General features: G+C 46.6%; 1 protein-coding gene and 1 non-coding gene across 9 annotated transcripts in view; both read left to right on the top strand.

The window, feature by feature from the left end:
- The first annotated feature begins 2,252 nt into the window (after nucleotides 1-2,252).
- ZFP90 (ZFP90 zinc finger protein) overlaps nucleotides 2,253-24,585 on the top strand; it is a 35,639-nt gene continuing 13,306 nt past the window's right edge. For 2 of the 8 annotated variants that reach the window (XR_004026147.1, XM_030794883.1), the window contains exons 1-2: nucleotides 11,633-11,820; nucleotides 12,100-12,167. Coding sequence is in view for 7 of the 8 variants with exons in the window: in XM_030794883.1 (XP_030650743.1) it covers nucleotides 12,135-12,167 (33 nt within the window). In the remaining variant the exon portion in view is untranslated. Of the gene's footprint in view, nucleotides 2,333-5,849; nucleotides 6,008-11,562; nucleotides 11,821-12,099; nucleotides 12,168-24,585 lie in introns of those variants that run through there. The other 6 variants (XM_030794907.1, XM_030794892.1, XM_030794877.1 and 3 more) reach the window with 5 other exon arrangements.
- LOC115832067 lies at nucleotides 7,671-7,816 on the top strand. Its single transcript, XR_004027537.1, has one exon. It is a non-coding gene; the product is annotated as a U4 spliceosomal RNA (small nuclear RNA).

Raw genomic sequence — 24,585 nt, 5'->3', positions numbered from 1 at the left:
CCTCCTCTCCCTTCCCTCCTCCCATCCCCCTCTCCCATCTCCTCCTCTCCCATCCCTCATCTCTTCCTCCCCTCTCTCTTCTCAGCCTGCACTCTGGACTCCTCTCTGTGTGTTGGCTTCCAATCCTCACAGACCTGCTACAATCTAGGGGGAAAGGCTTCCTTCTATAGAGCATCTACATAAAACATCCAGAGGGAAGCATCTGATTGGCCTGCTTTGGGTCACATGGAGTCTGTGATTGACCGCATCACCAGAACTTCATAGAGGAGGAAGAAGAACTGCCCCTAAAGGAAGAGGGTGCTCTTACTGAGAGATGAGGGAAGGGATGCTGGGTGGGTGGGTGGGGTAGGGGGGAGATCCCCATTACAACATATAAAATAGGTAAACGTACATATTGATTAATAGAAAATTAGTTCCTAAATCTACTGGGTATAAGAAAACAATTTTCTAACGCAGTTCAGGTTCTGGTCTGGTGGCTTGCACACACAGTGTTGGTCATCAGACCAGCGCCAGCCGGTCTCTCAACCACAGAGGGGCATGAAAGCCCTGGAGAAGAACGATGCTGAGCCTACATGGTCAGAGGCAGGCCAGAAGGGACCCTGGAGGGTCCTTGAAGACAGAATCACCAGAGGCTCAACTGTGACATGGGAGGGTATACAGCTCCGGGGACAGTGGCTTCTTGGATCCTGGATGACACTTGGTGTCAGAGTGGGCTTGGTAAGCTTCTTAAATTCTCTGAACTTGTTACCCCAAGTGTCAAATGGGGATAAGAATATCTACCTGACAGGTTGTTAAATTCCATTAAGATAATGTATGTGAAGTGCCTCGCACGGTCCCCTGCCGGTATTGCTGCTATGCGGTTGGCTTTACAGCAGTAGTGCGTCGCAGAGGACGGCAGGTGGCGCTCGAGCTCCAGCAGTTTTGAGATGCATGCCCGGGAAGGCGGAGGCAAAGCAAGCGCCTGGTGTCAGTAGAGGAAAGGTAGTCGGGGTGCTAGGACACGCTTTCGCTAGGTCGAAAGCGGGTGGGCGCGCATCTCGGCTTCCAACCCCGCAGAGGGGGTCAGAAGCTACCCAGACCCCACTTAGCGGTTCAGCCTTGTTTTCCCGTCAGGGGACCCGGGTTCCCTATTGCTCTGGGAATCGCAGGTTCTCCGGCTTAACAGAAGCGGATCTGGCTACATTCGCTGAGTCCCATCTCTTCTCACGGTTTTCGTGGAAATCAGAGGGTGGGGCACTTTAATGAACTTTTTAAGTCACCGGAAGTTGGATATTCTTGTGTTATGGGGGAGGCCCCAGCCAGAAGGCTGGACCCACGCCGGGCCGAGTGAGGAACTGGAGGTCCAATCCACGTGGATGTTAATGTTTTCTTTTCTTTTCTTTCTTTTTTTTTTTTTAGAGACAGGGTATCGCTCTGTCACCCAGGCTGGAATGCTGTGTCACGACCATAGCTCACTGCAACCTCAATCTCCTGAATTCAAGCGATACTCCTGCCTCAGCCTCACAAGTAGCTGGGCCACCACACCTGGCTAATTTGTTTGTTTGCTTCTGTTTTTGTTGTTGTTGTTGTAGAGACGGGGGTGGGGGGTGGTCTCACTGTGTTCCCCAGGCTGGTCTCAAACTCCTGGGCTCAAGCGATCCATCCTCCTCGGCCTCTCAAAGTGTTGGGATTACAGGTGTGAGCCACCAAGCCCGATCCCTCGTAGATGTTTTTGTTTTTTAATTTTTGTGGGTACACAGTAGGTGTATATATTTATGGGGTCTATGAGATGTTTTGATACAGACATGCAACGTGAAATAAGCACATCATGGAGAATGGGGTCCTCGTGGATATGAAAGATAGAGCAGGCAACAAGGAAGGCATTTGACGTTAACGACAGGTCCCTGATGCTCTCCCAGGCTGGGTTAGGACTAGGTCCCGCTGAATGCCTCATCCTCCGCCCTCCAAGCCCAGGAGCGCCCTCTTGCCCACCGGGGCGCGGGGTTTGAAGAGGCTTTGAGGCACTACTCGGGCACCTGGAGACTTCTGCCAGTCTCTCGGGTCCCGCCCCTGCGTTCCTGGTTTCCAGTGGACGTGCGAGTCGGTCTTTTCTGCCTTCGAACTCTTGAGTAGCTAGCAGAACCCGGAGGAGCTCTCAGAACCCCAGGCCGTTGTCATGGAGACAACGCGCCGAACTACGTGGCTCGTGATTGGCTGGGAGGTACGCCCCCGCCCTCCCCTTCCAGCCCGTGGCTCGGAGGCTTACAGGGAGGTGAGGACCCGCGGAAGAAAATGGCTGCTGGCGTTTAGCACCTGGGGAGTTCTGCGCCTTGCAACCCGATGACAACTGCCAGTACGGAGTCTGGCTGCCCGACCCCCTGCCGCAGGTGCTGTGCGAGGCGCCTCCCCTGCAACTAGCCTGCTGCTTCCCTCCCGGCGCCTCCGCCCCCAGCCCCGAGCGCGGACCTGGAGCGGAGAGGAGGGGTCGGTGCCTCGAACCCAGGGCCGCAGTCGAGGGGCGCGCGTCGTTGCTCTGGGACTCACTGCCGACCAACCCCCATTCCTCAGGGGCTTGGCCCCTTTCCCAAGGCTCCGGACGTAGAGCCTGGGCGGGGCCCCCTCCCCAGCAGCAGTCAGCGGACCTGCACGAGTCAAACTCCACTTCTGGTGCGCCTGGGACCTTGGTTCGCTGGGTTGAGAGCTTAGGGGTGGTTCTGGTTGGGGTGGCGTTTTGGAACTGTGAGCAGGAGCCGATGAATTCCCCCGAGTGTGTGTTTTCGTGTGTGTCTCCCTCTGTGCAGAAATCCGAGCCAACCACTAGAGCTCTGTGAATGGGGAGAGCTTCATCCTCCAAAATATCCAGTTGGTCCCCTCTCACATAGCAATTCCGGGTTTTATAAATAATAATCTTTGAGACCGGGTGCGATGGCTCACGCCTGTAATCCCAGCACCCTGGGAGGAGAGGCGGGCGGGTCACTTGAGCCCGAGTTGGAGTACAGTGGAGCCAAAAGTGTAAACAACCCAAATGCCCACCAACTGATGAATGACTAGACAGAATGTGATATATCCATATAATCATATATTATTCAGCAATACAAAGGAATGCGTTGCTGATACGGGCTACAACATGGATGAACCTCAGAAGCACTACTGTTACAGGAAAGCGGTCCCTATCCAGACCCCAAGAGAGGGCTCTTGGCTGTCTCGCAAGAAAGAATTTAGGGCGAGGTCCACAGTGCAAAGCAAAAGCAAGTTTATTAAGAAAGTAAAGGAATAAAAGAATGCCTACGCCATAAACAGAGGGCTGCTGGCTGCCCATGTTAATGGTTATTTCTTGATGATATGCTAAACAAGGGGTGGATTATTTATGCCTCCCCTTTTTAGACCATTTGGGGTAACTTCCTGATGTTGTCATGGCATTTGTAAACTCTTTTGGGAGTATAGTGGTGAGGATGACCAGAGGTCACTCTTGTTGCCGTCTTGGTTTTGGTGGGTTTTAGCCAGCTTCTTTACTGCAAACTGTTTTATCGGCAAGGTCTTTATGACCTGTATCTTATGCCGACCTCCTATCTCATCCTATGACTTAGAATGGCTTAACTGTCTGGGAATGTAGCCCAGTAGGTCTCAGCCTCATTTTACCCAGCTCCTATTTAAGATGGAGTTGCTCTGGGTCACATGCCTCTGATGCGACGATAAGTGAAAGAAGCCAACCACACACATACAAACAAATACATACTGCATGACCCCATTTATGTGAAATGTCCAGAATAGGCAAACTACATAGAGAAAAAGTAGAACAGTGGTTGCCTAGGACTGCAAGGTGGCAGGGTAGGATTAGGGAATGGCTACTAATGGCGTAAGTTTTCTTTTAGGGATGATGAAAATGTTCTAGAATTAGATTATAGTGATGGTTATGTAACTCTCTACATCCAGTAAAAACTACTGAATTGTACACTTTAAACTGTGAGCTCTATAGTATATGATTTATATCTCAATAAAGCTGTTAGAAAAAGAAAGGGCCTGGTGTGGTGTCTCACGCCTGTAATCCCAGCACTTTGGGAGGCCGAGGTGGGTGGATCACCTGAGGTCAGGAGCTCGAGACCAGCCTGGCTAACGTGGTGAAACCTGTCTCTACTAAAAATACAAAAATTAGCTGGGCATCGTGGCTGGCGCCTGTAATACCAGCTACTCAGGAGGCCGAGGCAGGAGAATCGCTTGAACCCAGGAGGCGGAGGTTGCAGTGAGGTAAGATTGAGCCATTGCACTCCAGACTGGGCAACAATAGCGAAACTCCGCCTCAAAAAAAAAAGGAAATGGGTGGAGTGGGGAGAAAGGTGGGATGTAGAGAAATTCTAGGAGCTCCAGAAAAGGCAGTATTAGTAGCCAGTGGAGGAAAGAGTTTCAGGGAGATAAGTGCCAGATAGCATTAGATAAAATCTGCCTGATGTCCATTCAGGTCATCAACTAGTTAAATCACTGGTCATGTTGGCAAAATCAGTACCAGAGTAAGGTGAAGGTAGAAGCCAAACAACAGTCAAACAAGGCATGAATGGGAAGTGAGGACTTGGTCTTCACAAGATGGTGTACTTTTTCTAGAAGTTCAGGTGAAACGGGTAGGGGTAAAGAAGAATGGCAGCTGAGAGATAGCTGGGGACAAGAAATCTCTCTGTGTGTGTGTGTGTCTGTCTGTCTGTCTGTCTGTCTCTTTCTCTCAGAAGGGAGAGATTTAAGCATGGTTATAAGTCCAATGGAAAAAGCCAAAAGAAAAAACAAAATGTGAGATGTAGAAGAAATAATGGATGATAGGTTAGAAGGGATTGGGGACCAAGGACCCCGAGAGAGAGCACTTTTCTCCAAATCAGCAAAGGAACATCTGTCTCTAAGACTGGAGGTGAAGTGGAGGAGCGGGTTTGAAAAGTGGGTATAAAAATTGTCAACAGGCTCATCTTCCCAGCAATTTTCAGCTGGCATGATATTGGATTTTGTAGGTCAGTTTCAGCACAAGGTGGGGATAAAAGAATCAAGAGCCCTGGTAGGAAAAAAGTTCAGTTGACTGGCTGTGAGGTCTTCATAAAGGAGAAAGAGAAACAAATGCTGACATTCAGAGAAAGTGAGACGAAGAGGCCACAGGGACCTTTGTGACATACAGTCAACCCACTGAAGTCCCTCTTTATCCTCCAAAACAATATAATAATCTTAGAACCTTTAATCTCTCATCAGGAGAACCTTGATTTTTTTCTGCTGACCTGGATTTTAGTTTCATCTTTTTTTAAACCCACAAGACATAATCAATAGTTTTATATAGTCAATTTTAATTTAGATTTACACATAGATTTACCACTTTTTTTTTTTTTTTTTTTTTTTTGAGACAGAGTCTCTGTCACCCAGGCTGGAGTGCAGTGGCGCGATCTCGGCTCACTGCAAGCTCCGCCTCCCGGGTTCACGCCATTCTCCTATCTCAGCCTCTCCGAGTAGCTGGGACTACAGGCGCCCGCCACCACGCCAGGGCTAACTTTTTGTATTTTTAGTAGAGACGGGGTTTCACCGTGGTCTCGATATCCTGACGTTGTGATCCGCCCACCTCAGCCTCCCAAAGTGCTGGGATTACAAGCGTGAGCCACCACACCCGGCAGGTAGAATTACCGCTTTCTTTGTTCACTGTTAACTTGTCTATATATGACTTTCCATGTGGAATTATTTTCCTTCCATTTAAAAGACACCCAACTTTAATGAGTCTCTGTTGATGACATTCTGTTTTTTGTTTTTCCAAAAATCCTTCTATTTAATCCTCATTCATGAAGATGTAATTCCAGCTGTCTTCCATTGTTGCCATCTTCTAATTCTCCTTTTGTGTTGTTGTTTTGAGACAGAGTCTTGCTCTGTTGCCTGGGCTGGAGTGCAATGGTGCAATCTCAGCTTACTACAACCTCCACCTCCCAGGTTCAAGCCATCCTCCTGCCTCAGCCTCCTGAGTAGCTGGGAGCCATCACGCCCAGCTAGCCATCTTCTAATTTTCATTCCTTCAAAGGTAATCTGTTTTTTCTCTCTAGGATTTTAAAGATCTTCTTTGGTGTTCTACAGTTTCACTATGATGTGTCTCAATGTAAATTTATTTTTATTTATCTGGCTTGGAGTGTCAGGATTCCAGAATCTTTATATCTTTAATCAGTTCTGAAAATTTTCAGCCTTTATCTCTTCGAATATTGCCTCAATTCTCTTCTTTTTCTGGAACCTAGATTAGATGTGTTATAGCTCTCTGCCTTTTTAAAATTTTTTTCATCTCTTTGTCCATTTGTGGATAATTTCCTCAGATCAACCTTCTGTTCACTAATTTTATCTTCGGCTGTGTCTAATCTGTTGTTAACCATGTGCATTACATTTTTAACTTAAAGATTTTCTTACTTTTTTTTTTTTTGAGACCGTCTCACTGTGTAGCTCAGGCTGGAGGGCAATGGCGTGATCTCAGCTCACTGCAACCTCCACCTCCTGGGTTCAAGTGATTCTCCTACCTCAGCCTCCCAAGTAGCTGGGACTACAGGCATGTGCCACCACGCCTGACCAATGTTTTATATTTTTAGTAGAGACGGGGTTTCACTGTGTTAGCCAGGATGGTCTCGATCTCCTGACCTCGTGATCCACCCGCCTCAGCCTCTCAAAGTGCTAGGATTACAGGCGTGAGCCACCGCACCCGGCCATTTTTTAAATTCTATTTGGTTCTTAAGATTTTGGACTCTTGTTCTTTATTCATATGTCCAACCCCTACTTTAGTTTATTAAAATAAATTTTTGACGGCTGGGCGCGGTGGCTCACGCCTGTAATCCCAGCACTTTGGGAGGCCGAGGCAGGTGGATCACGAGGTCAGGAGATCGAGACCATCCTGGGTAACACAGTGAAACCCCGTCTCTACTAAAAATACAAAATATTAGCCTGGCTTGGTGGCAGGTGACTGTAGTCCCAGCTACTCGAGAGGCTGAGGCAGGATGGCGTGAACCTGGGAGGTGGAGCTTGCAGTGAGCTGAGATCACGCCACTGCACTCCAGCCTGGGTGGCAGAGCAAGACTCTGTCTCAAAAAACAAATAAAAATAAATTTTTGAAACATATTAGACATTATTATAAATTTTGTGTCTGACAACTCCCTATATTTGAGGTTGTTATGAATATTATTATACTATTTTTTCTGTCTGTCATTCATGGTTCCATGTTTTCTGCATGTGCTTTGTGTTTGCGATTCATGGCTGTGAGCTCATATTTCTTGGGATTATATTTGGGGAAGTTCTTTGAAGCCTGGACTGAAGGTAAGTTCTCCCAGGCTGGATTTATGTTTGATTCTGCCAGATGCCTGGAAGCACTGTTAGCCGAGAACGAATTTAAACTACATTCTCAGCTTGCAGTTTTTTTGGACCACCCAGGGACTGTGAATACAGGCTGTAATCCCACATAGGAACCAGCTTTGGTTACAAATTCTCAGGAAAGATATCCACCAACCACCTCCACCAACCCCCCTACTCATTGTCAAAGTTTGAAACAGGTAATTTACCTTGCAGTCTCTACCATGGGAGTGTTCATCTATGGAGTCCCAATTTTTATTGGGTGGTGGCGAGTGTCTCCTATTAGATACTCTACTTTGGATGGGGTCTGGGTTTTGTCACTTGGCTCTTGTGCCTACAGGACTATGAAAAACAAAGCTCTTAGCTTTGTGCAGTGGCAGTATCGTAACCAATGAGGTTTATCCGAGGCACAATTACTGCTAATTGAAAACTTTTCCCAACACACTGCCATAATGACTTGAACTATACTAGGCATTGGCAATTTAATTTTTGACAGTCTCTACGGAGACCGAATAAAAAAAAAGAAAGAAAAACAAAGCTCAAGTTTGCCTCATTTGGCAAATGATTCCCAGGTGAAAGCTAGCGTTCCATGTTTTGCCTACTACTCTCTAAGTTATTCATTTTGTTTGGGTTTGGGCTTCTCTGTATTCCTTACTAATTTTCTAGCTCATCAATACATTTTAAAAGATTTTTAAATTATTTTATCCAGCATTAAAGTTGCTGAGCCACACTCCCAGAAGCAGAAGTGCATCTGTGAGTTCCTTAGAGAAAACCAATAGATACCCGACTTGGAACACCCGGCTCTGCCTCAGCTTCCTTCAATCTCCAAATGGGTGTGAGCTTCTTCTCACACCCAGTTAATTCCACAGCCTCTTACTCACACCCAGTTAATTCCACAGCCTCTTACTATTGTGAACTGCACACCTTTCCCCTGGGGGCTAAAAGCCCAATTATTTTCCAGTACATGCACTTTCTACACAAACAGCAGAAATTCAGGTTGCTCTCCTTACAAACAGCGTTGTTCTCTTTCTCTTTGGGAGGTAGCAGTGCAGTTTTTAAAACCTCCGCTCTCTTGGGTAGGCTCAATGTTTGAGTGCTCTTTCTCACATTTATCTTGCAAGTGGGAGTGGGGGTGAACACTGCCTTCCGCAGCAGGTGGAAGGCTTGCTCATCTGAGGAATCCTTTTTCTTTCTTTTGAGAGAGGGTCTTGCTCTGTCACCCAAGCTGGAGTACAGTGGCACGATCTCAGCTCACTGCATCCTCAACTTCCCCTAGCTCAAGCTGATCCTCCCACCTCAGCCTCCCCAGTAGTTGGGGACTACCAGCATGCCACCACACCTGGCATTATTATTATTACTATTGTAGAAACGAGGTCTCACTATGTTGCCCAGGATGGTCTGGAACGCCTAGGCTCAAGCGATCCTCCCTCCTCAGCCTCCTAAAGTGTGGGAAGTACAGGCCACTGTGCCTGGGTAGGGATTTTTCCTTTTCTTTCCCATCATACTCTTATATAGCCTGGGAAAGAGGGGTGGCATTGTGTCAGTGGTTAACAGTAACAGAGCAAATTCAGAATTCAGCACCCAGCTTCCTTTGATAAGACCTGAGAGGTTCTCACCCCAAATGTTTTCATCTTTCCTTAGAATGCAGAACTTAATCCTCAACTCTGAGTCCTGGTTACCAATTCTGGGACAGTAGGAAAAATTCCTCTTATTTTCTCATAGTAATAAGTGACTCCACTGTTGTTACTAAGCCAATGGCTCTCATCACACTCAAAGTAAAATCCACACCCCTCATCACAACCTCCAAAGCCTTGCTCCATCAAGCCCCAGTCTACCTGCCCTACCTCTGCTCTGCTCACTCTCTTATCCCTCACTCTGCTAAGCTACATTAGGCATTTATCTGTTCCTAAGCACACCAAGCTTGTTCCCATCTGACAGCTTTTGCACCTTCAGTTTCTTCAGCCTGGAATTCTTTTCCCCTTATGTACCTGCAGTTGTTTTGTTGTTGTTGTTGGGTTTTTTTTGTTGTTGTTGTTGTTTTGAGACAGAGTCTCCATGTCTTACCCAGGTTGGAGTGCAGTGGTGCAATCTTGGCTCACTGCAACCCCCATCTCCTGGGTTCAAGCGATTCCCCTGCTACAGCCTCCCAAGTAGCTGTGACTACAGGCGCGTGCCACCACACCCTGCTAATTTTTGTATTTTTAGTAGAGATGGGGTTTCACCATGTTGGCCAGGCTGGTCTCGAACTCCTGACCTCAAGTGATCCGCCCCCCTCAGCCTCCCAAAGTGCTAGGATTACGGGCATGAGCCACCATGCCCAGCCTGCAGTTGCCTTAAGTTGCAGCTACTAAGTCACTTGCCTCAGAGAGGCCTCCCGGTCCACTCTAATTCATACTTGTGAATTATGCATTCTGCTAATTCCAGAGCACTATATTCACAAAGCAGTGATAGAAAGCATTCATTAATTTATATATATATTTTTTGAGACAGAGTCTCACTTTGCCGCCCAGGCCGGAGTGCTGTGGTGAAATCACAGCCCACCACAACTTCTGCTTCCCGGGTTCAAATGATCTTCCCACCTCAGCCTCCCAAGTAGCTGGGACCACAGGCGTACACTGTTGCAACCAGTTAATGTTTGTATGTTTTGTAGAGACGGGGTTTTGCCATGTTGCCCAAGCTGGTCTTTTAATTCCTGGGCTCCTCCCTCCTCAGCCTCCCTGTGCTATTGACGTGTTATTTCATTACTTGTTAGCCCCTTGCGCAGGATTTTGTGTTTGGGACAAGCCAACAGTGATGGAAATTTTCTCCCTTTTTTGTTTTGTTTTGTTTTGTTTTGTTTTTGAGATGGAGTTTTGCTCTTATTGCCCAGGTTGGAGTCCAGTGGTGCAATCTCGGCTCACCACAACCTCCGCCTCCCGGATTCAAGCGATTCTCCTGCCTCAGTCTTCTGAGTAGCTGGGATTACAGGCATGCGCCACCACGCCTGACTAATTTTGTATTTTTAATAGGGACGAGTTATCTCCATGTTGGTCAGGCTGGTCTCAAACTCCTGACCTCAGGTGATCCGCCAGCCTCAGCCTCCCAAAGTGCTGGGGTTACAGGCTTGAGCCACCGCACCCGGCATAAAGCATTTATTTTTGAATGTTCATATTTTTGATAAAGCAGTGTGACATAAGGAACATATTGTTGCAGTCATTTTCTACCACGTTGGTATGCGATGCTCTAATGTTAAGAAATCAAGCTGAAATCTAGGAAATGTAGCCTGAATATCTGTGATACATAAGACATAATTACATAAACCTAATAGCTGTATCTAAAAGTTGACCTATCTTTGTGTTGAAAATTTCCATCGGGCCGGGTGCGGTTGCCCATGCCTGTAATCCCAGCACTTTGGGAGGCCGAGGCGGGCAGATCACCTTAGGTTGCGAGTTCGAGACCAGCATGACCAACATGGAGAAAACCCGTCTCTACTAAATATACAAAATTAGACGGGCGTGGTTGTTAGGTAACATGGGCACAGTAAGAGGGCGCCGGTTCTGGGTTCTTCACCCCGGGTTCCGACTCTTTGGTGACGCATCGCATGCCTGTAATCCCAGCTACTCTGGAGGCTGAGGCGGGAGAATCGCTTGAACCCGGGAAGCGGAGGTTGCGGTGAGCCAAAATCGCGCCATTGTACTCCAGCCTAGGCAACAAAAGCAAAACTCCGTCTCAAAAAAAAAGAAAAAAGAAAGAAAAGAAAAAGAAAGAAAGAAAATTTCCATCACTGTTGGCTTGTCCCAAACACAAAATCCTGCGTTAAGGGGCCACGAAGTAATGAAATAACACGGTAGTAGGTCTGCCTTTTCACATTGTTCAGGAGGCCACGCATTTATCCGAAGTTTCTCTTTTCTCTGAAATGAGAAATAGAAAATTGCCTTTTGATGAAGATGCAAATGTCCCACCCTCTGACGCTGTCTCACTCCCTTCCTGTGTCACTCTTACAGCTGAAGTCAGGACCTGACATTATCTTGTTGATATGTTTGCGTTTTTATCGTCAGGCTCGTCCAAAGGGGCGTACGCTTGCTCCCCGAAACCAGGGTCTTACCCGGCCGATCCCCCAGCTAGCAACAAGCCCCTTGCACAGAGGAGGCGTACAGTGACAGGAATACAGGGACACACGCACGCTCGAGCCACACTGGCCGCCTCCCTCGGCCCTCGCAGGGGTCCCTAACGCGCCTTCGGAGGCCGCCGAGGCGGGGCCCGCGCCCGCGGGCCTCTGGGAAGTGTAGTTCGCTTGCCCGGCGCGGCCTCGAGGTTGCGGGAGCGAGGCTCCGCGTGCGCAGGCGCACTTCCGGCTCTGCCCCGCTGCTGCGGCCATTGTCCGACCCCGGAGTGGCTGAGGCCCCTTTGGGCAGCCCCTCCGCAGCTCAGAATTGGAGATAACCGAGCCTGCGGCGGCGGGAGGAGCTGCCCGAGGCTCTGGGTGGGCCGGAGGTCGCGAAATCCGGAGCCCCCCAGAGGCGGTGATTCCGAGTGCGCGGGTCTGGGCGGCACCCCTCCTGGGTTTGGCGGGTGTCAGCCGGGCCTCGCCCACCACCCTGCGAAGGGGACTGGGCGTGGCCGGAGGGGGGTGTCCGGAAGGCCGCCGAGCCCTTCATTTCGGGGATGGGGAGCGGCAGGCCCAGGCTGGTTCCGCGGTCCTCGCCACCATCTCCGCTGGAGATGTGGTTTAGGGGCGGAGGGGGAGGCGGGGCGTGGTGGGGTGGGGTCGGTGTTGCAGCGGGGTGAGTGGGCCCTGTCCTTTCTCCCCAGCTCCTGCCCCGGAGCCGGGCCCTGGCGAGGCAGGAATGGCCCCGAGGCCTCCGACGGCCGCGCCCCAGGTGAGCAACGCGTTCCTAACCTCCTGGGCATCCCATCCATCCATCCATCCCATCTCCCAAGGGTGTTTGGAGCAGTCATTGTTCTCCGCCTGGCGACTCCCTTGCTTGCTTGGCTCGATCGGAGCCTAATGGCTTTGCAAAACCCCAGGCTTTGGGGAGCTGGATTCCCAAAGGGGAGGCTGCTCTGTGGGGTAGAGGGGGCCAGTGTGGTGCGATCTTGTGGGAGGAGTTGAGATTGGATGTGTTGGGAAGTGTCAGTTTTGAGAGTCCTGAATGCCACGCCAGTTTTTTGAACTCTTGTCAATAAGAAATGGAGAGAGTGGGGTGACAGGATGAAACACTGTAGAGGAGGAAGTGACCGTCGGCAAGTGAGGAGAGAGGAGCCCCAGCTTCTGACCCAGGGCCCATAGAGAGTCCGTAAGGGACCGTAGAAGCCTAGTTAGAACATGTCTAGGAAGAGGCTGGAGATGGGATTTCTTGGGCAAGGAGGCAGAAACAAAACAAAATAAAAAACAACCAAAAACAAAACCAGGGCTGATTCTCCCAGAGCTTTTTGTGTCCTTTTCTGCTTTAACAAAATTGTAATAGAGTACACCACTCCCCACCGCCAGAAGTCCAGCCTTCACCTTAATTAATGTAATGCTGATTCGTGAACCCATTTCTTCTAGTGGCAGAGGGGGCATTTTCTAGAAGAATCACAACTCTTAAGGTTATCCATTGATTTACATATTGGTGAAAATACATCAAGATCCAGATGGTATCTGTATTTTTGAGTCTACACTCTCTTTAGAATTAAGGAAAAATGACAGATTGTAGTTGCTAGGTGTTTGAGACATCAAGATCAATTCAAATAAAAATACCAAGTTGCCAGATACAGTAGCTCACACCTGTAACTCCAGCACTTTGGGAATCTGAGGCAATAGGATCGTTTAAGCCCAGGAGTTTGAGACCAGCCTGGGCAACATAGTGAGACTCCGTCTCTGCAAAAAAAAAAAAAAAATTTAAAGATAAAAACACCAACTTAGTAATGTCCTTTGAAAGAGCAGTTTACAGTGAATTAAGCATACAATACATCATGCTTTTTTTTTTTTTTTTTTTTTTTTTTGAGACAGAGTCTCTCTCTGTCACCCAGTCTGGAGTACAGTGACATGATCTTGGCTCACTGCAACATCTGTCATGGTGCACGCCACCACCGGCTAATTTTTGTATTTTTTTGTTTATTTTATTTTATTTTTTGAGACAGAGTCTCATTCTGTCACCCAGGCTGAAGTGCAGTGGGATGATTTCGGCTCACTGCAACCTCCACCTCCTGGGTTCGAGTGATTCTCCTGCCTCAGCCTCCCTAGTAGCTGGGATTACAGGTGTGCACCACCACACCCGGGTAATTTTTTTGTATTTTAGTAGAGTCAGGGTTTTACCATGTTGGCCAGGCTGGTGTCGAACTCCTGACCTCAACTGATCCGCCCACGTTGGCCTCCCAAGGTGCTGAGATTACAGATGTGAGCCACCACGCCTGGCCTAATTTTTGTGTTTTTTGTAAAGATGGAGTTTCGCCAGGCTGGACTTGAACTCCTAAGCTCAAGTGATCTGCTCGCTTCACCCTCCCAAAGTGTTGGGATTACAGGTGTGAGCCACCACAGCTGGGCATGTGCTACCATGCCCAGCTAATTTTTGTATTTTTAGTAAAGACGGGGTTTCACCATGTTGGCTAGGATGGTCTCGATCTCCTGACCTCCCAAAGTTCTGGGATTACAGGCATGAGCCACCGGGCCCGGCCTGCCTTTTCTAATAAATATATTTACTTCTTATTATATGTTTCTGTTTTACAGGGATGAGCCTTAAGGAGTAAGGCACCTGACAGTACTAAAACAAGACAGTTACTTGGTTTAAGGAGAGCCAGAGCACATGATGATCATTATCCCCTTTACATGCAAAGTGTCCTCCATAGGCTTGTGAGAATTAGATGACTTAACACCTCATCAGGGACTCCAGTCTTTTCCATAGTGGGAGGATACCTTTTTAGTGGTGAAAGTGGACTCATGTTCTGAGCAATGAATTTTAAGGACCACTGTAAACTTGACTTTTCAAGCTATGTTCCCTGAACACCCTGGCTTAGTTGCATTCTCATCGAATGGCCTGATGATGTCCACTTGGGTTATCTAATTCAGGCTGCAGGTGATAACCAGGGATAAAGGACAGAACAGAACACTGGTCCTAAACGGGGCTTTTCAGGCAGAAATTTCCCTTTAGCAGTGGTTCCCCTTCTCTGAGCATGACCCTCAGGGGAATGCAGAGATTAGTAATGAGTCCTGTGACTGCTTAACTGTAAAGTTAATTTAGTGGGAGCAGACAGTCTCCTGCAGAAGTAGAGCCCAAGAGAGCTGGTGTCAAGTGTTGTTGCAGAGGTCCAGAGGCTGCTTGGAGTTAAGAGAGGGGCCAGGACATTCTGCTGGTGGGAAGAAGTCAGTGGAGTTTTCACCTTTGAATAGGAGCGGAGTCTAAGCAGGTGAAAACAAAAGGGGACTGTAATCCCAGCACTTTGGGAGGCCGAGGCAGGCGGATCACTTGAGGTCAGGAGTTCGAGACCAGCCTGGCCAACATGGTGAAACCTTGTCTCCACTAAAAATACAAAAATTAGCCAGGCATGGTGACGGGTGTCTGTAGTCCCAGCTACTAGGGAGGCTGAGGCAGGAGAATCGCTTGAACCTGGGAGGTGGAGGTTGCAGTGAACTGAGATCCCACCACTGCACTCCAGCCTAGGTGACAGAGTGAGACTCCATCTCAACAAACCCCAAAAAACAAAAGGGAGAGGGTAGAGCTGATTGACTTGGTGAATCAGGGGAGTTGGGAGACAAGAAGATGGGGGTGCATGTTCATTAAAGCATTTTCTTTGTAACATCAGCTGTGGGCTGCTGGCAGTGGGTAGAGGAGAATGGAAGGAGTTTGGAGTTGTTCTTTTTGGCCTTGTAACTCATTCATTCGTTCATTCATTCATCTGCTCATTCATCAGATAGTCATTGAGCCCTATGATGTGTCAGGCACTTTTCTAGGCAGTTGGGATTCTTCAATGAACAAAATTAGAAAGGACTCTGCTCTCAAGGAGCTTACATTCTAGAGAGGGCAGACAGAAGAATTCAGTAAATAAGTAAATTGTATGGTATCCTAGAAGGCAGTAGTATCTCAAGAGGGAAAAAAGGTAGAGAAAGGTAAGGGGGACTGAGTGGGGAGGTGGGGGGTTTGTAGTAGGGGTGCAATTTAAAATGATGTGGTCAGGGTAAGCCTTATCCTTAATGAGATGGTGACACCTGAGCAGACTTGAAGGCGATGAGGGAGTTGATGTCTAGGGGAAGAGTGCTCTGGGCAGAGGGAACAGCCTAGTGGCAAGATGTGTGTCTGGTGTATTCAAGGAGCAGCAAAGAGGCCATTGTAGCTTGAGCTGATGATTTGAGGCAGGGAACTAATACAACTTCTTAGATTTTTTAAAAGATTGCCATGAATGATGAATCCTAGGAGAAAAAGTTTGATATTATATTTGATAATAGTTCCTTTGGAGAGGTGTTTTGATGAGTGGGACCTTTCCCCTGAACATAGTTAAATTCCTGAACTGGCTCCACCTGAAGCAGGATGGGACTGGGAGCAGAGATGGAGGAGCCAGGATACCCATTTAGAATGTTTGCGTAGATATAGCTATGTATCTATAGGATCATTAGTAGCAATGTCTATGTAAACATTATGCATCCTTATTTGCCTTTTTTTTCTTTCTTTTTTTTTTTTGAGACAGAGTCTTGCTCTGTCACCAGGCTAGAGTGCAGTGGCATGATCTTGGCTCAACCGCAACCTCCAACTCCCTGATTCAAGCGATTTTCTTGCCTCAGTCTCCCGAGTAGCTGGGATTACAGGCATGCACCACCATGCCCAGCTAATTTTTGTATTTTTAGTAGAGACAGGGTTTCACCATGTTGACCAGGATGGTCTCAATCTCCTGACCTCGTGATCTGCCTGCCTCAGCCTTCCAAAGTGCTGGGATTATAGGTGTCAGCCACTGCGTCTGGCCTGCCTTTTTTTTTTTTTTTTTTTTTGAGGTGGAGTCTTGCTCTGTCACCCAGGCTGGAGTGCAGTGGCGCAATCTCGTCTCACTGCAGCCTCTGCCTCCCAGGTTCAAGCAATTCTCCTGCCTCAGCCTCCCAAGTAGCTGGGATTACAGGTGTGCACCACCACGCCCGGCTGATTTTTTTGTATTTTTACTAGAGATGGGGTTTCACTATGTTGGCCAGACTGGTCTCAAACTCCTGACCTCAAGTGATCCACCTGCCTTGGCCTCCCAAAATGCTGGGATTACAGGTGTGAGCCACCACACTGGCTGGCCTCTTTCTCATCACATGTGTACTACATTTTTAGTTAGGAAACAAAAAAGGCATTTGCCGTTCTTAAAGTTGAAGCCACCAGAACACTAAGAAATGAGAGAAGTTTTAAGCTAGGTGTAGTGGCACACACACCTATAGTCCCAGCCACTTGGGAGGCTGAGGTGAGAGGATCACTTAAGCTCAGGAGTTTGAGGCTACAGTGAGCTATGATTGCACTACTGCACTCCAGCCTGGGCAGCAGAGAGAGATCCCATCTCAAAAAAAAAAATAAAACAGAAAAGAGAAATGAGGGAAGTTTTATAAGAAAAATGCTGCATATGGAGACCAGATCTCTTCATGTTAGAGAAGAGATTTCCTTGATAGAGAGGAAATGGGGAGGAGGGGTCAGGGCCTGATCTCTGTTGACTCTGGATTACAAAAGCTCTGGTTAGATCATCAGGGTGAACAGACCCAGCAAAACCTGGCTTAGGTCACCCAAACTCAGAAAAGATGCTCCTGGGGCCACCAGGGGAAACCAGACCAGTTGCTGAATCAGGTCAGGATGTTTGTGGTCAAGGATGTCTGAGCTCCCTCTGTCCAGAGGTTCCCCTTCTCAGCTTCGGCCTGAGCTGACAGGAGGTAGTCTCTAAGCCTCAGCTCAAATTGCACCTTCCCCTGTGTAAGGTTAGGTACCACTCCTGTGTGTGCCCATAGCACCTGTGAACACCTTTTTTTTTTTCTTTTTGCTTTTTTATTTTGAGATGGAGTCTCACTCTGTCATGCTGGAGTGCAGTGGTGTGATTTCAGCTCACTACAACCTCCACCTCCTGGGTTCAAGCAATTCTCCTGTCTCAGCCTCCAGAGTAGCTGGGACTATAGGCGCATGCCACCACATCCAGCTAATTTTTTGTATTTTTAGTACAGACGGGGTTTCACCATGTTAACCAGGATGGTCTCGATCTCCTGACCTCGTGATCCGCCCGCCTCAGCCTCCCAAAGTGCTGGGATTACAGGCATGAGCCACCGCGCCCGGCCTATGCACGCCTATTATATAATACTGTTCTTACATGGAATGGAGTGGTGCATTCACCCAGCTTTCTCTGTACCAGGCTTTGTGCTCCTTTAGAGTAAGGCCATTTGACCCCTCCCTTCAATCCCTTGCCCAGACTAAACACGAGGTAACATGATCATTCATAACCACTTAAGCCCAAGCAGCAATTTTATACTTTCTGCTCCTAATATAGCACAAATTATATTTTCCAGTCACAATGAGCCCATTTTATTTTCTGATAAAATGATTACATGAAACAATGTGATTTGCACTGAACAGTTTTAAAAAAATTTGTCTTTGGGATGTTAGGATGTCAAAACCTGTTCCTGAGAACTATTTCAGGCCAGGTGCAGTGACTCATGCCTGTAATCCCAGCACTTTGGGAGGCTGAGGCGGCCAGATCACGAGGTCAGGAAATTGAGACCATCCTGGCTAACATGGTAACATGGTGAAAGCCCGTCTCTAATAAAAATACAAAAAAATTAGCCAGGCACAGTGGCGGGTGCCTGTAGTCCCAGCTACTCGGGAGGCTGAGGCAGAAGAGTGGTGTGAACCTGGGAGGCGGAGCTTGCAGTGAGCCGAGATCATGCCACTGCACTCCCACCTAGGTGACTGAGCGAGACTCCATCTCAAAAAAAAACTGTTTCAAAAATAAGATTATTTTCCTTAACTTTTCCATGTTGTATTACTTTTATTAAAGTATATCTTATGGCCAGGTACAGTGGCTCACACCTGTAATCCCAGCACTTTGGGAGGCTGAGACGGGCGAATTGCATGAGACCAGGAGTTCGAGACCAGCCTGGGCCACATAATGAAACCCCATCTCTACTAAAAATACAAAAATTAGCCAGGTGTGGCGGCACACGCCTGTAATTCCAGCTACTTCGGAGGCTGAGACATGAGAATCACTTGAGCCCGGGAGGTAGAGGTTGCAGTGAGCTGAGATTGCACCACTGCACTCCAGCCTGGGTGACACAGCAAGACTCTGACTCAAAACAAATAAAGTATATTTTATTAAAGTATGTGAGCATATATAATATTAGAGACTTTTTACCTTTAATATAATCTTTTTCAATTTTTAAAAATTTTGACAAAATACACATAAGACAATCTTAACTAATTTTAAGTGTACCGTTCAGTGGTATTAAATACACTCATATGTAATGCAACCATCACCACTATCCATCTTCAAAACTCTTCACCTTGTAAAACTGAAAACTCTATAATCCATTAAACAATAACTCTTCATTCTTTCTTCTTCCAGCCCCTGCAACTACCATTCTGCTTTCTATCTGTATGATTTTGACTACTCTATCTTACATAAGTGGAATCAAACAGTATGTTTTGTTTTGTTTTGTTTTTTATTAAGACGGAGTCTTGCTTTGTCACCCAGGCCGGGGTGAGTAGCGCAATCTCGGCTCACTGCATCCTCAGCCTCCTGGGTTCAAGCAGTTCTGCTTCAGCCTCCTGAGAGTTGGGACTACAGGCATGTGTCACCACGCCCAGCTAATTTTTGTGTTTTTAGTAGAGCTGGGGATTCATCATGTTGGCCAGGCTGGTCTCGAACTCCTGACCTCAAGTGATCTGCCCATCTCAGCCTCCCAAGTGCTGGGATTACAGGCGTGAGCCACCACGTCTGGCCAAAATCATACAGTATGTATCTTTTTGTGGCTGGCTTATTTCATTATAATGTCTTCAAGATTCATCTAAGTCGTAGTGTATATCAGAATTTTCTTTCTTTTTAAGTCTGAATACAGTACTTTAAAATAAAAGCCTTTCTAAGGCTAAATACAATTCCATTTTGCTTATCCATTCATCCGTTGATAGACACTTCGGTTGTTTACATGTTTAGCTATTGTGAATAATGCTGCTATGGCACTGAACATGAACATGAGGCATTGAACTGTTGAACGTGGGGGTACAGATATCTCTTTGAGACCTGACTTTGAATTCTTTTGGTTGTATACGCAGAGAGAAATTGCGGGGTCATACGGTAATTTTTTTCCGGAACCACCATACTATTTCCATAGCAGCTGTACCTTTTTCCATTCTTAACGACAGTGCACAAAGGGTTCCAATTTCTCCACGTCCCCCCAACACTTGTTATTTTCTGTTTTATCTTGATAGTAGCCATCCTAACCTGTGTGAGGTGATATCTCATTGTAGTTTTGATTTGCATTTCTCTGATGATTAGTGTTTTTGAACATCTTTGTATGTCTTCTTTGGAGAAATGTTTATTCAAGTTCCTGGCCCATTTTTGAATTGTTTTTTTTTTGGATTTTTAGGAGTTCTGTATATATTCTGGGTATTAATTGCTTAATAATCTAGACTTTTTGATAGAAAAAGTCATTTATGATCCCTCTTCCTTAGGACCTCTGTATTTGTTTTGATGAATTTCCTTTTCTCCTTATGCATGTTTTTCCCCTTAAACATTTTTAATTATAACATATTTTAAATTTTGTATAAGTTTTATGAGGATTCTTGTTGTTTAAAATCAGTTTTAAGGCCGGGCGCAGTGGCTCACGCTTGTAATCCCAGCACTTTGGGAGGCCGAGGCAGGCGGATCACGAGGTCAGGAGATCGAGACCACGGTGAAACCCCGTCTCTACTAAAAATACAAAAAATTAGCCGGGCATGGTGGCGGGCGCCTGTAGTCCCAGCTACTCGGAGAGGCTGAGGCAGGAGAATGGCGTGAACCCGGGAGGCGGAGCTTGCAGTGAGCCGAGATCGCGCCACTGCGCTCCAGCCTGGGCGACAGAGCAAGACTCCGTCTCAAAAAAATAAATAAATAAATAAATAAAAATAAAATCAGTTTTAATGACTATATTATATTGCTTTGTATGAATGTACCAAAATTTATTTAGCCATTTCTCAGAGAACATTTAGGTTATTTCTGAAATTTTTACTATTATACATAATGCTGGGATAAAATTCCACTTGGTTACAATACATAAGTTTTTCAAAATACAGTTGATCTCTTTCTTTTTTTTTTTTTTTTTTTTTTTTTTTGAGATAGAGTTTTTGCTCTTGTTGCCCAGGCTGGAGTACAATCTCAGCTCACTGCAACCTCCGCCTCCTGGGTTCAAGCGATTCTCCTGCCTCAGTCTTCCAAGTGGCTGGGATTACAGGCATGTACCACCATGTCTGGCTAGTTTTGATTTTTTAGTAGAGATGGGGTTTCACCATGTCACTCAGGCTGGTCTCGAACTTCTGACCTCAAGTGATCCACCTGCCTTGGCCTCCCAAAGTGCTGGGATTACAGGTGTGAGCCACTGCGTCCAGCCCAGTTGATCATTTTTTAGTATCTGTATTACTAAGGGAAATAGCCAACAGAGAGAAAGCACTCTTGGACAGGTTTTGGTGTCATGCTTATCCTTAATTTGTAGAAACATTCAGATTGCTTTTCACCTTTTTCTGTCTTTTGAAAGAATTTACCTATAAAACATTTAGACTCAGGATTTTTATAGACAAGATGGTTTGGCAACAATTTTCTTTATTTCCTCCTCAATTATAAAGGTTTCTGCTTTTTTGTGTAAACATCAGTAGTTTAGAATTTAAAAGTTTTTTGTTAAGATTTTTTGCATTTCTTAACACACTATTGTGTATTTCACTGTTTTGTTTATCCTCCTTTTTTTTTTTGAGACGGAGTTTTGCTCTTATTGCCCAGGCTGGAGTGCAATGGCACAATCTTGGCTCACCGCAACCTCCACATCCCAGGTTCAAGCAGTTCTCCTGCCTCAGCCTCCTGAGTAGCTGGGATTACAGGCATGCGCCTCCACACCCGGCTAATTTTGTATTTTTAGTAGAGATGGGGTTTCTCCATGTTGGTCAGGCTGGTCTCGAACTCCCAACCTCAGGTGATTCACCCGCCTCGGCCTCCCAAAGTGCTGGGATTACAGGCATGAGCCACTGTTCCTGGCCTTATCCTCCTATCTTGAAGTTCATCTTTTAAAAATTTCTTCTTACTAGATTTATGAGAGGTTTTTCTATTTGGCTGGTGCTTAAGAGGAACCAGCCTTAGATTTGGCTGTTAATGCCATCGTTTTTCTGTTTGCCTCTGCTTTTTATAATCCAAGAATTTAATTCACTAACCCACGTTTTTTTTAAATCCTCGAAACAACTCTTCATTTTCCTCCAGTGAGAATTACCCAGATTCTGTATCCATTCACTCAGCAGACATGTTTGGAATGCTTGCTCTGTGCCAGGCAGTGGTTCTTAACCAGGGTCAGGCTTCAGAACCAGTCAGGAAGTAGTGCCTGCTTCCTGTGGGGTGGTGACAAGGCTTCAGTGAGGAAATGTGAGAGTGCACATGAATGACCGAGTTCAGTGCTTGCCTAACAGCGAGTGTTCGAGAAATCTGAGCTGTTGCTTTTTGATAGTGAACCACCTCAGGAGCTTTTAAAAGATGCTGGGCAGGACCCTCCATGCATGGACAATTGAGAAAAGCTGCCCAGGTGATTCTGGACACTCCACTTGCAGTGTCGGAGATACTAAAATGAAAAGGAGTTTAAGAAATTCCTGGCCGGGCGTGGTGGCTCACGCCTGTAATCCCAGCACTTTGGGAGGCCGAGGCAGGTGGATCACAAGGTCAGGAGATCGAGACCATCCTGGCTAACATGTTGAAACCCCATCTCTACTAAAAATACAAAAAAAATTAGCCGGGCGTGGTGGTGGGCGCCTGTAGTCCCAGCTACTCTGGAGCCTGAGACAGGAGAATGGCATAAACCCAGGAGGTGGAGCTTGCAGTGAGCCAAGATCGCGCCACTGCACTCCAGCTAGGACGACTGAGCAAGACTCCGTCTCAAAAAAAAAAAAAAAAAGAAGTTCTTGAGGGAGAAAAATGTAACTAGATAGCTACAGTTCTGAAATGGAGATGGGGACCAAATGCTGAAGGGGGATGGGGAGCACGGAGGATGTGAGGAAGCTTCAGGAGGGAATGGAACAGTGAACTGGTTCTACAAGGATGACTAGGAATTTTTCCTGTGAAACTGAGGGAAGAAAGTACATTATGGTCAGAATAGGATGTATAAAGGCAAAGAGACACAAAAGAATGTTACTGGAACAAAGAGTCCATGTGGCAGAAGCTTTGGGTGTATGACAGGAGGCAGCATTTGAGAGAAAGATGGCCTGAGGTGGAGACCTAGAACAATGTAGAACAGTGGTGTCCCAAAGAAATACACATTCCATGTATAATTTTAAGTTTTCTAGTGGCTACAATGTAAAAAGAAACAAGTGAAATTAATTTTAGTAATACATATTATTTAAAATAATATATCCAGAATATTATCATCTCTACATGTGATATTTTAAAATTACTAATGAGGTATTTTACATTTTTTCCTTGATAGTAAGTCTTTGAAATTCAGTGTGTATTTTATTTTATTTATTTGAAACAGAGTCTTGCTCTGTCGCCCAGGCTGGAGTGCAGTGGCGCAATCTTGGCTCACTGTAACCTCCGCCTCCTGGTTCAAGCCATTCTGCTGCCTCAGCCTCCTGAGTATCTGGGATTACAGGCGTGTGCCACCACACCTAGCTAATTTTTGTATTTTTGTAGAGACTGGGTTTCTACATGTTGGCCAGGCTGGTCTCAAACTCCTGACTTCAGGTGATCCACCCACCTCAGCCTCCCAAAGTGCTGGGATTACAGGCGTGACCCACTGTAGGTGTGAGTCACTGTGCCTGGCCCAGTGTGTATTTTACTTAATCACACATGCCCATTTGGACTAGCTACATTGCAAGTGTGGCTTGTAAGTTTGTTTGCTCTTTTTCTTTTCCTCCTAGTATTTAAAAGCAGTTTATAATTGGGTGAACATCTAAATCCTTAATTTAAAAACATAATGAATAGCCACATGTGGCCAGTGGCTGCCATATTAGACTGTGTGGCTCTAGATTGCCATTCCCTGGATTAATGCTGTCATTGGCAAGGGAGGATTTCAGCTGGATTTGAAGGATGAAGGCAAGGGACTGAATTCAGGAGACATTTCTGAGGCTTTTGGTGACTGCAAGGCATAAAGGAAAAATGAAGAGTCAAGGAGGAGGTCCAGGTTTCCAGTCTTCAGTACTGCAGATGGTGATGCAGTAGGAATCTGTGTGTGTGCAAAGGTTGACAGTGATGTTCTTCTCTCTGTACACCATTGTTAGTTACATTGTCAACTATCAGCTTATTAAACTATGATCGGTCTGGTATCAGAGGCCACCGAGTACTTAAGTGGAGACACCACACTGTATTGCCATAAATGTGATGTTTTCTAATTGGGCAAACTCTGTATTGGTACATGTCCTTTCTGGAAGTGCCCTTTCACCCCATCTGCTCATAAAACTCTTTATTTCTGTAGTTCAGGGAACTCATGTTATTGATGAGGTAATTGGATCTCCAGGAGGTGTAAGATCTACTCAAGGATATTATTCATTTATTCATTATGGAGCTTTGTAGGAGCCCATGAAATTGAGTCTTCTCAGCTTAGTATATGCTGTTCCTAGTTCCTTGCTTTGGGCTCCACCATTTGGCCAAGATCCTTGTATGTCAGCATAAGGAAAGGGAACGTGATACTTTTTTTTGAATCTCACTCTGTTGCCCAGGCTGGAGTGCAGTGGCACAGTCCCAGCTCACTGCAACCTTCGTCTCCTGGGTTCAAGCAGTTCTCCCTGCCTCAGCCTCCCAAGTAGCTGGCCTTTAGTGATCTTCCCACCTCAGCCTCCCAAAGTGCTAGGATCACAGGTGTGAGCCACCATGCCCAGCAGTCTGGCAGGTTTTAACAAGATCTCTCTGGTTGTCATATGGAAAATGGACTTGGGTGGTGGGGCAAGAGTGAGAGGAGAGATAAACTAGGAGGTTGTAGCAGTAGTCCAGGTAAGAGATGGTGACACGAACTAGGGTGAGGGTGACAGGAATAGGGAAATGTGGGAGGCAGTGAAGGTTTGTGGGTTGTGGTTTTTTTGTTTTGTTTTGTTTTGTTTTGAGACGGAGTCTCGCCCCGTTGCCCAGGCTGGAGTGCGGTGGCACGATTCAGCTCACTGCAAGCTC

Source organism: Nomascus leucogenys, chromosome 2 (assembly GCF_006542625.1).
Source record: "Nomascus leucogenys isolate Asia chromosome 2, Asia_NLE_v1, whole genome shotgun sequence".
NCBI lineage: Eukaryota > Metazoa > Chordata > Mammalia > Primates > Hylobatidae > Nomascus > Nomascus leucogenys.
The sequence above is the reverse complement of the archived record's forward strand: the minus strand, read 5'-3'. Positions and strand labels throughout refer to the sequence as shown.